This window comes from Brassica napus, chromosome A4 (genome assembly GCF_020379485.1).
Source record: "Brassica napus cultivar Da-Ae chromosome A4, Da-Ae, whole genome shotgun sequence".
In the NCBI taxonomy this organism is placed as follows: Eukaryota; Viridiplantae; Streptophyta; class Magnoliopsida; order Brassicales; family Brassicaceae; genus Brassica; species Brassica napus.
In genome coordinates this window covers 10,528,506-10,542,341 of record NC_063437.1, presented here as the reverse complement: position 1 = coordinate 10,542,341, position 13,836 = coordinate 10,528,506, and the positions used below count along the sequence as shown (strand labels likewise).

Sequence of the window (13,836 nt, the reverse complement as noted above, 5' to 3'; positions counted from 1 at the left end):
CTGTTATCCCCGCTCAAATGGAAATTTAATCAGGTTTTCATGCTTTTGTCAGTGAGTTTTACATGGGCACGCCAAGCATACAAATACAAAATTTTGAGCTTATGGATCATAGCAACACCTCAGAGTAGTCTGAATTCTCTTCGGAAAGCCAAGACGATTCGGCAAGAGGCGCAGCAGACAACTGTAGAGAGTGCTTAGGAGGGACTTCAATTGCATCCAAGCTTCCTTCCATCATCTCAACAACTCTATTCATCGGTGGACGGTTCGATGGACATGACTGAATACACCAAAGACCCACCAAGATCATCTTCTTTGCAACCTCTTTTTCCTCTTTAGTGGCATCCCCAGTTACCCATGTATGCTCTCCCTCTACAAGATCCTTATATATCCAATCTGGAAAGTAAGTCGAACTAGCGTCAGAAGCAGCAGTTTCTACAGTTTCTTTGTTCCTTGCTCCAATCATCTCGAGGACCAACATTCCATAGCTATAAACATCTGATTTGTAGGAGGCTCTGCCATAAATTCTTGAGAACACCTCTGGAGCAATATATCCTATAGTTCCTCTTGTGTCCAGCAACGACAAGATGCTTTCTCTTTTCTCACATAGCTTAGCAAGGCCAAAGTCTGAGACTTTAGGACATAGATTGTCATCTAATAGTATATTCTGAGGCTTAATGTCAAAATGCACAATCCTTGTTTTGCAGCCATGGTGCAAGTACTCAAGTCCCCGAGCAACACCTAATGCGATACCATATAGTGTACTCGTATCTAGATTCAACGACGACTTCTTTGAGATGAACTGATCCAGAGACCCATTCGCTAGAAACTCATACACAATTGCTCTTTTGCACCCTTCGTAGCAGAAACCAAGCAATGAAACTATGTTAACATGAGATGTTTGGCTCATGCTTGCGACTTCGTTGATGAAGTCTTCACCATTGCTCTTAAAATTCTTTAAAACCTTTACTGCAACTTTACGACCGTTGCAGAGGTTTCCTCCATAGACTGTTCCAAACCCTCCGGTGCCAATCGTATGTGAAAATGATTTTGTTATTCTCTTTACTTCGGCATAACTGTATTGTTTTAGTTGTACCAGCGCCTTTAGTTGGTGGTCCCTCGGATGGTGTGAAGTTTCACTCTTTCGAAAGCCTAATGAGAATAGCTTAAACATGAGAGAAAGCAGAAAAATATATTGAGTTCGAAAAGCTATTAGTTAGAAACTAACCCAGGAATCCACAAGCGACTCCGGTTCCTAGAGACAAACAAAAAACACAAAGTTTGTTAGATTATGCTGTTAGGTAGGTTTTTTCTTTTGCAACTATGTTAGGTAGGTTTTACTAAGTTTATTGGAAAGGAAAAGAATAGACCCCCTACCCATTTCCATTGTTGGATAAATTGAAGATGTTGAAAGGCCTTTGCTTATGTTTTGAGTAGCCAATCTTTTTCTTCTCCAGATGAAACAGAGCACAGCTCCTGCTAAAAGAATGGAACCCAAGAATCCACCAGCGATTCCTAGAGATGAACAAAAAAGACAAGCGCTTGGTTAGGTTATGCTGCTTCCTAGGTATGCTCTAAGGAAATTAGATTCCTCGAAAGTAAAAGAAAATGCACCTACCTAGTTTATTTTGTGTAGTGAGTGCTGCATTAACAAATACCATGAGAAATGTGTTAGTTCAAACTCAAAGACAGAACTTAAAACGAGGCTTGAACTTAAAACTTAAAAACGGAACTAAGATTCAAATTTATTGAAATATAGTGAATTTAGATTCCTTAGAAAGATAAAAGAGTAGAAACCTACCTGGTTTATTTTGTGTAGTGAGTTCTGCATTAACAAATACCATGAGAAATATGTTAGTTCAAACTCAAGACAGAACTTCAATCATATTTAGAACGAGGCTTGTAACTCAAGGGAGTTTCTCCAAGTGGTCACGAGAAAAGGAGTGTAATAAATCATATTCATGTGAAAAGGTAAGATTGGTAGGTGGGGTAGGCATGGGCATTTCGGGTATCGGTTCGGTTTGGTTCGGGTATTTCGGGTTTCGGGTAGTTCGGATAGGAGCTAGAGTATCCATTTAGTACTTGACATATTTTCGGTTCGGTTCGGTTCGGATAGTTTCGGGTTCGGTTCGGTTCGGATAGTTTCGGGTTTGGTTCGGTTCGGATAGTAAATGTAGGCTCCGAAAAATATCCGAAAAAAGTTCGGTTCTCATTTGGATTCGGTTCGGATTCAGATAGTTCGGGTAGTTCGGATAATTTGGATAAAATATCGAGAATGATTTAGATACAAATTTCGGATATTTCGAACTACTTTGGATATTTCGGATAAAATTATCCGGATAGTTTCGGATAGTTCGGATACTTTATAATAATTTAGTTATCTTCAACTATTTTCAGATATTTTTAATAGAATTTTAAATTAAAAATATATATTTAGTTATGTTATATGTATATATAATTATATTTTTATATATTCGGGTATCCGTTCGGTTCTCGGTTCGGTTCCGGTTCGGTTCGGTTATTTTGGATATAAAAATATAGGAACCATTCGGATATTTGAAGGTATTAGTCCGGTTCCAGTTTCGGATATTTCGGTTCGGTTCCGGTTCGGTTCTTCGGTTCCGGTTATTTTTGCCATGGGGTAGTATGCAGTGGTTAAGGAAGGGAGGAGATCTAGATCTTGTGGAAGAACTGAATTAAGATTCAAATTTATTGAAATAGTGAATTTAGATTCCTAGAAAGGAAAAGAATAGACACCTACCTGATTTTGTAGGTCTGTAGGGACCTGCATGAACAAATACCATAAGAAAAGAGCCAGTTTAAACTCAAGACAAAACTTCTGAGGGAAGAAAGAGATTAGAAAAGCAGATTTATACATGTACGCTTGTGAGGCCCGTCCACACAGTAGCAAACGAATGATCTCGAGCTATCATTGTAACCACAAGAACCCTGCGATTGTTTGCATTCCCAACATTCAGTGGTAAACATAACCTCGAAACCATCCTTAAGAGCCTTCTCTATAGCCTCCAGAGTCGGATTTCCGTCTTCAATACTCAAGGCATATCGAGAGACAGGAATACTGACATTTCTTTCACACGATGCGCTTGAGTTTTCTAAGATAGCTCTATCCCAGGAACGTAAAGCCGACGAGACAAAGTAACTACGCCTACCGGTGTCATTCCCACAGTCTAGCTGTCTAATGTTAAAACCGGGAGGAACATCTACCCTTGGAGCAGAGCAGTTGTAATAAAATATTGACAGCATAGTGTCCGGAGAAAATGGAAGGACGTCCTGGTTGATTGTTACATTTTCAGGGTGTCGGGGACAAAGATTGCTTTGATAATCCTTTCTGGCAAGTCTTATGCTGTAACCCTTGTTCTCAAGGATTTGGAACTTAACGGAGGATCTACTAAACTCTGCTAATTCTCCGCTGCAGTTGACCTTGAAATCCGGGTGGCCACACTCTTTTCTCTCAGGTATCCAAAAGGGATAACTGAGATTTCTCTGATTGGCGCATGTAAACGATGGATTACATTTTTTGTGATGCTCATCAACTGACAAAGCAAAAGAGGGAATCACAAAGAGCATCCATATGGTTGCATAGGACCAAGATTTTGTCAGAGACTGATAAAGATTTATCATGGTACTCTCCTCTGCTTTGTTTTCTTCTTGGAGATGAATAAGAGGTTGAAGAAAAAGAAGTAGAAGAAGAGGTAAATTGTTTTTTTTTTGTCTTAAGTTTTGGTTTTGTATGAATTGAACAAAAGAAAAGAAATCTGTTTCCTAACGAAATTTCTGTCATTTGTATGAAATAATTTTAAAAATATCAGTTTTTGTTAATACCACATAAACGTAAGTGTCGGTACTAGGAAAAGTCAGGCAACGTAGAATTGGGGCTAAATGTTAGACTAATTGATTGGCCTTTCCAGTACTCTCCACTTTATCTTTCAGTTTCTGACAATTAACGAAGACCTCCACCATACTCTTTTGGATAATAACTTCCCATTTACGCTGGAAATGACTTGATGGAAATCGTCTATGCCAAGTTGCTGGAGAAGACTTTTAGACCACAACTATTTCGTGGCAGAATAGTTACGCAATAAAACGTCACTAAAATCGTGACTAATCCACACAAAAAAAATTATCATAATTTAGTCACGAAAAGTTTGGTGGCTATTTATAAAATAACGATGGATTTTTAGCGGCTATTTGAAATCTTACATCCTAAACATGTTTTTAACTCTTAAACTCTAAACAATCATTCGAACTCTTCGGTTGTGTTTTTCGGATTTCAAGAGCAGCTACTTACCAAAAACGCAAAATGAGATTGCAGATTCGTTAGCTAATAATGCACGTTCTTTTCATAGATATTTATGTTTTATTGGTTGTTTTATTTCGGTCTAGATACTCAAACCACCTCAAGTTTAAGTGATATAATAGTCGTTTTGCTGCAAAAAAAAACTCTAAACTCTAAACATAATCCTAAAATCTTCAAACAAACTTTATACCTTAAATCTTCAAACAAACTTTATACCTTAAATCCTAACTTCAAACATAAACAATACATTTATTTTCTTTTGTTGTCCTAGTACATATCTATCATTGTGTATATATATCATTTGTATTCATTTGCACCTTTACTTCAATAAATTATAATTGTCGATTCATCTTTGTTGACTTGAGAGATTACACTATCGAATTTCGTAGACTAATCAGCTTGAAACTTGTCCATCATGGCATTGATCTCAACTTGCTTCAGCTTCTGCATGGTCAAGTACTGACTGATCATCACCTCCAATATCTGCACATATGGAGCTGGGATTGGTAGATGCCATGGCTCAGATGGGAAGTAGCAATCATGTCTGAAATTCTTCTCTCTTGGTGAAGTGTATGGCATGCAGATCCGGTTTGGATTCCTCTGTTCTCTCATTCCAGCAAGTTTTGAATCTCTTAATACACAAGTAAAGTAAAAGAAATTATCAAAATTATTAAACAACTTAGGATAATAATTTAATTCAAAAACTACTGGCACTACAATTTTCCGGCAACTGGCACCTTTTTCAATGTGATGTAAAAAGTAAGCTATCATTGTAGTATTTTACAGAATTGTGTAAAAGAGATTGAACTTGCTTTCGCAAAGATCGTTTGAATACAAGAAATAGAGCAACAAATTTTGGTGGAAAAACGTCTGTGAATCAAAGTTGTTAGGTTTGGTATGACATGCAAAACCTCTATGTCACGTTAACAAATACATCTTTCTCAGGGTAGAAAGTTCTCAAGAAATCCAACCAAACTAAATATTGAACAGAAACTCAGTAAGTTGTTTTGATATGTTATCTAAAAAGATACTCTGAGTGAGTTAAGAGTGGGAAGGCAGATTGATGCTCGTGCTAGGGTAGGTGTATTGTTCTGGATGTGTTAAAAGTGAAAGAAAAATAGGAGTATATTAGAATGGTAATTAAAATTTAACTGTAATTCAGTTTCTTTGATTTTACTGCACAAAATTCAGATTCACTTTGATTTTAGATAGGGGTGTTCAATCCGGATATCGGTTTGGTTTTTTTCGGTTTTCGGTATTTTGGTTAGTAAAATATGACTACCATTCTAAATCCATATTTACTTCGGTTCGGTTTATATACCGTCGATTTTCGGTTTAGTCGGTTTTATACCAAAAAACATAATTATTTTGTTTGAGATCATATTGTATAAATTTTAGAGTCATATTGTCAACATAGTCATTTATTAAAAATATATTACATGTTCAAGTAAATTTACAAAAAAAAAGGAAAAATGCTTCTACCATCAAATAAAATAATCAAATCTATAACTAAAATCAAAGTTTGAAATTTTAAAAATAAAAATATGAAACAAAACAGAAACATAAAATAAAAATTTTTCCACTCTTCCATATATAGTGTTCATTAAAATCATGCTTTTTCAATTGAAAATTTTTCATTAATTATTGTCCATCAAATTTATAATCTTCATATTAATTTAGTGAAGACTAAAATAAAGCAAAAAAATCAAAAAAAAAACTTAGAAAATAAGATGTCTGAATTACGATGTATTGTTATTTAGTTATAGTTCAAGTGTTTTACAAATTTTGGTTTTTTATTACTATAAAATTATGGTAATAGTTATTAATACAAATTTAACTTATGTAACAAATAGATTTTCATGTATTGTCATAAAATAGATACATGTTTCTACTTTTAATCGGTTTTGTTTGGTTTATTCGGTTTAATCGGTTATATACCAAACCATATCCAAATCCTACGGTTTTTATAAAGTTATATCCATTCGGTTTATATGGTATATACCAAAACCAAACCATATTGACTATTTCGGTTTGGTTCGGTACGGTTCGGTTTTACCGTATTGAACAGCCCTTTTACATAATAAAATTGTTTTCTGGTTGAAACAAGACCAAAAGTGATAAACGAAAGGCTTGCGAAGTCCATTTCTCTTCAAAAGACAATTAGCAAGAGAGGAAAAAAGCTAATCTTCACGGGCTTATTAGTTGACGACGTCAAGAACCAGCTTCCGAGATTTGAGAACTGATCATTTCAGTCTCTTGCAATATGCAGCTTGAAGCCATATCAAACCACATTCCATACTATTAACTGTTGACACCCCTCTTGCAATCCTCTAGATATAGAAACAACCGCTTGAAAATGGAACCATATCAAACAAAGAAACTTACCAACTTCCTCACTTCCATTTCTGGTTCAGCTGCCCAGGACAAGAATGATACAACATCTTTACCCATCTACACAATAATTCAAAAAAAAAAAGAGAGAGTAAAGTTAATAGACTATTAACTCTATGAAATCTCCAAGGTCTGTAATAAGCAGAAGAAAACCAACCTGAGCTTCCGTTGCAGGAGTTCCATCTTCATCGTTGAGCATCTTTGGCATAGCGATTTCTCCACCAGGAAAATAAGGATTGTAGTGTAACCCTTCTCTTATATATACCATTGCCAAAGGATTTTTTCTTAAACACTTAACAATCTGAAGTTGTAATAAGAAGACTGATGCTATAAAAGGAGACAGAAGTTTACCGAAATTCCAGCAGGAGGATCACGGTAACCAGTCAAAAGAGCAGAGACGTATTGGTTTTGGCCATTGTGACGTGCCTTGCATAAAATAGCAAAGGTGGTTTAGAGCACAGAAGATGACTTCTCTTTTACTAGCATACAAATTGAGGTGAAAGAGCACTCAGACACCTTAGTTATAAGACTTAGATCAGGTGAATATCTCACCTTCATCATTTGGTCCATCAACAACCTCGATCTCAGCAGCCATTGCCTTGGCTTCTTCCTCTGTGTAGGCAACACCCACCAAATCACGGTATGAGATGAGAGACATGGAGTGGCAAGATGCAAAGACTTGCTGATAAACCTGGTGACCGCGACGGATCCTGCTCAACCACCGAAAGTTATAATAAGCCAGTCTTGAACTTCGTCATTTTTCTCCCATACTTGTGCTAGAGTCTAAGTATGCTGGTTAACGAAAAGATACTGTGGGAGAGTGTAGGTTGAGAACTGACGAAGCATGGTCGTAGGAGCTGAGAATGCAATCATGAGGCCAGGGGTAGGTTGGACACTCCAAGCCATAAACAGCTTCATCAGCGGATGCTACTGTAGAGAAACTAAATAGTCACCCATAAGTGCAAATGCTCTAAAACCAGCATCCTCCTTAGCTTTCTTCGAAGAAAACCATGACAAGACCGGAGTTGCCTATGGTGTGATAACACAGAATCACAGTAAGAACACACAAAAAAAGAAAAAAAAGAGCAAGAAACAAGTAGTTGTCCGCTTAACAAATACTACATCAAAAGATTGCCATGAATGAGAAGTCTTCTAAATAATTATTTCTTTTCACCAATCTTATATTCCAAAATGTCATCTACGCAGAGAAACATCCTAAGAGTTAAAAAAAAAGAAAACTCACAAGTGATTGGGAATGAGAAGCTGCTGGAGTACAAATCCGACGAATATATCAAAAAAAAAAAAGAAGTGAAAGAAGACGTATATCCACCGATTAAGAAGAAAGAAAGCTCACTCACCGGAGAATGAAGCAACAAACAAGGAAGATGAAGTAGTAAAACAGAGACCAGAGAAAAATTGATGCGACCACGAACACTCCTTTTCTGGCCCATGAGACTAATGGCCTATTATAATCTATGTTACCCCATCACAGGCCTGTCCGTTTTTAAAAACATGTTAATTTTTGTAAGAAACTACCACGCAAGTTTTAGGTCTAATCATTTCATTTAGTGGTGGTATTTATACTATTATTTGAAAATTGACTTTGCTTAATTATCATGTTCTCCATGATTTTACGTTATTTTTATTATTTGTCATGTTATTTTATTTATTTATCTTGTTTTTATTAATTTTTGAAAACTCTGGTATTTTCCATTAAGTTTTACTTCCTCCGTATCATTCTAAGTGGTGTTTTAAAAAAAAAAAATTATTTCATTTTAAGTGATGTTTTCAATTTTCCATGTAAAAAGTAAATGCAATTTTATGTTTTTGACTATTTGTATTCTTCAGTATGATTTTTTATTGGTTGAACTATCTGTATTTATTATTGTTTTTATACAAACAAGAAAGATTGAATAAAATTTTGTAATTTCTTAATCGGTGTGCAAAAACCTTAAAACCCACTTATTGTGATACAGAGGGAGTAATAAATAATCTATTAAATTGTTAGTTTTAAACAGTTTTATTGATTATTGATTATTTTTTATTATGTTCAGAATAATTATTAACGCGTATTTAGTTAATTTTACTTATGTATCATGTTTTTATTAGTTTTTAGATGATTCATTAATTTACTAATTTAAATAATATTAATAGTATAAATTATTTTTTCGAAAACATTATTTTTGTAATCAAGTACTAATATTTTTAGCAAATAATATCAGGATCAGTGAATGTCATGTAAATATTAATTGATTGATGTTTAGAAATCAAATTTCTCTAGAATTACATAAACTATAAATTTGATCAGAATGTAAAAAAAAAATAATTAGAGCATATATTAACTATTTTACAATGGTTGTGGATAAAAATATAATAAATACTAAAATATTTACTTATACTTTTAAAAATAATAAGTACAAAAATATATATAATATATAAAATTAAAATATATATTTATTTAAAAATATCTAACAGATGAATTCACATTTACTTTTTAAAAATTAAAATTATAATGTGTCATTAAAGTAAAACTATTTTATATTATATAAAAAGTTTAGAACTATTTGCATCCGCGAATTCGCGGACAAACACCTAGTTACTCAATATCAAGCATAAATGAACCAAAATAATTTTAGTTAGCCATAAAATTTTGCTCAAACCAACCTAACTAAAACTAATCAAATCCAGAAAAAAAAAATCAAACCTCTACCGAAATGAAATCAAGTTATTGTATGGGTTTGAATCATAGACTACAAAAAAAAAAAGCAAATTATGACAAAATTTTCAAAAAAAAAAAATTCGTCCAAAATTTTGATAAATTTCTTAAGAACACATGAGTTTCCATCACAAAACATCTTGTCGGATTTGTTTTTTGGGAAATGCCGGATGGAATTTTTATTACTTTTTCAACTTTAAAATAATTGACAGAATTGTAATTGTTATAAAAATATTTCTTAACCAGTGATTTTTCTATAAAATCGTCATATTTACGAGGACAGATTATGTTATAGAAAAGTCTATAGAAAATCTTAAGCAATTCATGGCGTTTGCCTCAAATCAGGAAAACACTTTGCAAACATGTAAATGTATCTGTCCGTGGTAATCATAGAATATAGAATATATTATGTTAGTGGTGTGTGGAACTGGAAACATTTGTATTGTAATTTATTTATGCTGAATTACAACTTGCAAAGTATAATATTCACATGGAGAAAATAATTAAATGGTGAATTTTCGTAAGTACTAGTGAACAATATAGTCGTGGAGCAGCTAAATCTAGCACGGTTGTAGATGAAAATGTAAGGATTTTTTAAATGGTAACGATGCATTTCCTTAAAATATTTAGACTTTGGTTATGATAGAGATAGAGTAGAAGAGCCAAATTTAGAAGCTCACAAGTTGGTATCTGAGATACATCTAAACATATGTTATATCAGGTTGTAGAGAAGTGCATTCTCCTCTATCATCAGCAACTTATAATATATATACAAAATTAAACTTTTATACGTCAAATTTTAAATTCCAAAAAATATTTAAAATTTCAAAATCTAACTCTAAAATACCAATATTACTTAAACATATATTACCAAACCCTAATCAATGGACAATTATGATTTACTATCAATATTCTCTCATCTATATAAAATTAATTCTATTTTATTAAGATTAAATTTACATGAATTGGAATTGTTTATATTTACATGATTTCAACTTATTTTCCATCAAAATATTTTAATTTTTTATAAAATAATTATAAGATTAAATACTTGTAAAAATCTTTCAAGACTATGATCATAAAAGTGTTTATAGATTATTATTTTCTAATCATAAAATAGTTGTAATTTCTCTATCTTTTAAATTATTTTTACATTTGATTCAATTTTGAATATATATTTGTAGTATAATTCAATAATTTAAGGAGTATGCAGATTAGAATAAAATTATGGTGACTTTTGATTGGAGAATTTTTTAGAGGTACATTATGAAACTTAAAGTATATATAACTTCATCATTCCTTATTTCAACTTATTATTGTTATTTTATTTTATTGGATAAATTTAACAAAATGAGTTTTATTTATAGAGGAGAAGAAATATTTTATCGATCAAAGAGTAAACAAGAAAATGAGAAATTGCTTAATATTACTATTTTCGTTTGTTTTCTTGATATAAAATAAATATAAGTTTGGATAGTGTTGTCCAAAAAAAAATTGGATAGTTAAATATTATTATTCTTGAATAGTTATTAAAATTCTTAGTAATAATGTCATACACTTAAACTCATAAACTCAAATTTCCAAAATATTGATTATTTTATAAAACATACGGAAGTAGCATGTAGCAAATTTACTCCTGTAATCCTATCAAATAATATATGTATTAAAAACACCCAACAGGCAACACCCATGTTTACGTTTAAATAAAAATATGATTTTTCAAACATAAATTTAAATGAATAAGCAATACAAACCAAAGACAAAAAAAACTGTATACTATAATACATCAACTATTATACTATAACAAATTTGGTGTTAAAACTTCTTAAAATCAATTATAGATTCTTTATAATAGTATTTAAACACAAAACGAACTAACCTCTAATAAAACTGAACTAAACTCAATTCAAACTAGGCTGAAACTAAAAATGACAGGCAAAAAATACAATAAAGCTAATGAAGAACCAAACCAAATATTTTTCAAAAAAAAAAAGAACCAAACCAAATCAAATCTGCAAAAGAAAACAAATCACTCTACTAATAAACTCTTGATATGGTGATTCGGGTATACATATGTCCATGGAACAAAAAGAAACAAACCTTATACATTCGCTTGGTGCATTACATTTCTAAATATATTTTTTTTCTAAATTGTAAATGTCATTAGTAAAAATGAAGGTTTGATTACAATTGAATCACAACCATATTCTAATTTACAGCCATTCTGAATTTTTTAGAGCCCCAAAAAATTAAAAAAAAAACTCCAAAGACACAAGGAGATTAACTCAAAGTTTGTTAACACTAGTGAACTTTGAAATCAATAGACATTATAGGACAAGAGACATCAAGATTAAACTCCTAGCCAAGCGCTTCTTGACAACCAGAATTAACCAGACCATCAAGAGAATAGCTTCAGTCAAGCACTCACAGAAGTGGCTCAAGTGATATACTTGTAACTTAAGAAAACGTTAATGACATTCTTTTCCCAAATTTTATTACAAAAAAGAAATATTTGAGCATTTTGACAATTGGCCTACTACACGTTTGATTTTGTTTCTTAAACGTTTTAATATAAACTCTTTTTTTCTTTTCTATATATATTCTACTCGTAATTTATATATATACGCCAACTATTAACTTGTAATGGACAACGGGTCATCTTGATTTGGATTCATATCAAATGTCCAACCACGAAACAAAAATAGAAACACGCCTTATTGGCTTATCGCTTTACACTTCGATTTAAAGGACACATGTATATTTGATATACGTAGATAAGGATAGCTGTTATACGTATATATTTCCAAATGTGCTCTGACATGACAGCTTTTCGACTTTGAAATGGAGGACACTTCATGCATTCTGATTGGCTGGGAGGAGAAGGACCATATGAGTCTTGAAATAAGGTAAAAACAACAGATGCTGTTTTAGCCTGATCGTGGAACCCACACAACCATTTTATCATATAACTAATCTCATAATTATAAAGAGAAATAAAACCAATCAAATCACACATCTCAGTTCCCAGAATTATTGGCTACTTTGGATAACCATCCAATTAAACTATCAAATGAACCTATCTATGTACATGATTGTATGTGGAGAGATATATACTATGCAGACTCCTATTGCTTATATTCTCATTTATATTCTGTGTTTGCTCCCAATTTAATATTAATCAATTTCGACCATACATATTTTTCAATAAAGTATTATGTTCTTAAGACGTAGAGCTTAACTAATGTCTCTCGAATCTCAACACATTTGTATAGGATTCGAGTCCAAGATATTTTACATAAACAATTGCTGCTAAGTAATATAAGTACCATACCACTTAGAGAGCTAGAATTAATATTATGTAAAACGAACCATTTGGTGTCCGTACAGTTTCTATAAATACATAAAACTGAAAATTAAAATAATCCAGAATCCAACCCAAACTGAAACCGTATAATTAGAATGGAAGGAACAACATTTTGGACAATGTTGTCAAGAAAATTCATATATATACTATAAAAGTATGTGTATTTAACTCTCGAATACCGAATGAATATTGAGAACAAATAATGTTACACTTTATAATATGGTTAACAATGAGAAACTGTATTAACTAACAACAGAGCTTCTCTGGGATTTCTGTTTATAAAAATAATATATCCAATTGTGTAATACTTTAATTAATTACTATAATGCATAATATTGCACATATATCGTAGTTTAAAGTTATCCTTATACAATTATCTCCGTTTTATGATAAGTGTTATTTCAAGTTTCTTTATAACTAGCCATTCCCTATATTTTGATTTAAAGATAGTCACGCATCAACTCAATACGGAACATGACAGCCTTGTTTCAAGCTTTTCTGGCTTCTTTCTTGGATTTGAGTATTTGACCACTCTCACGCATTGACGCATATATGAACTCAAGCAAACGCACATAGATAAACATATATTAATTAGGATATACACCTTTATATGAAGAGCTGATATACTTATGAGTTCTCACTAATTAAATTAATACAAATTGTTAAAAGTTTTCACCAAAGCTCATAGCTTGCAAAATATAAGCCCTAGCCAAACAACTCTGATATATTATGCAGCTTAGACGGGATTATACCTACACTAGTTAGTACTTCTTACAAATGTATTTACTCTTAGTATGATATTTATAATGAGATTCCCGTCAATCTATAGGAAGTTATATATTTTTATACAGATAAACAAAACAATATTAGACAGTGGATTTTACGATGGTACTAAGTATATAATTTATATATATATATGCATACCAGCCCAAATATAGCACAAAAATATTTTTATTTGTCAAGCTTATGAACCAGCGGATGACCTGTAATTGTTAGCTAGATGTACATTTAATCCTTTCGTATAATGTCCCTTTTGGTATTAAGGACATT

General features: G+C 32.2%; 1 protein-coding gene and 1 pseudogene across 1 annotated transcript; both read right to left on the bottom strand.

The window, feature by feature from the left end:
* Window positions 1–8: 8 nt before the first annotated feature.
* On the bottom strand, window positions 9–3,717 carry LOC125607935 (LEAF RUST 10 DISEASE-RESISTANCE LOCUS RECEPTOR-LIKE PROTEIN KINASE-like 2.1). Its single transcript, XM_048777493.1, has 7 exons — window positions 2,874–3,717; window positions 2,759–2,782; window positions 1,799–1,822; window positions 1,616–1,639; window positions 1,375–1,512; window positions 1,226–1,252; window positions 9–1,149 (listed from the first exon to the last, which is right to left on the bottom strand). The coding sequence occupies exons 1-7, from the start codon at window positions 3,637–3,639 to the stop codon at window positions 107–109; spliced, it is 2,046 nt and encodes a 681-aa protein (XP_048633450.1). The 5' UTR covers window positions 3,640–3,717; the 3' UTR covers window positions 9–106.
* A 3,467-nt stretch (window positions 3,718–7,184) lies between these two features.
* On the bottom strand, window positions 7,185–8,157 carry LOC125608172 (annotated as a pseudogene).
* Window positions 8,158–13,836: the final 5,679 nt, after the last annotated feature.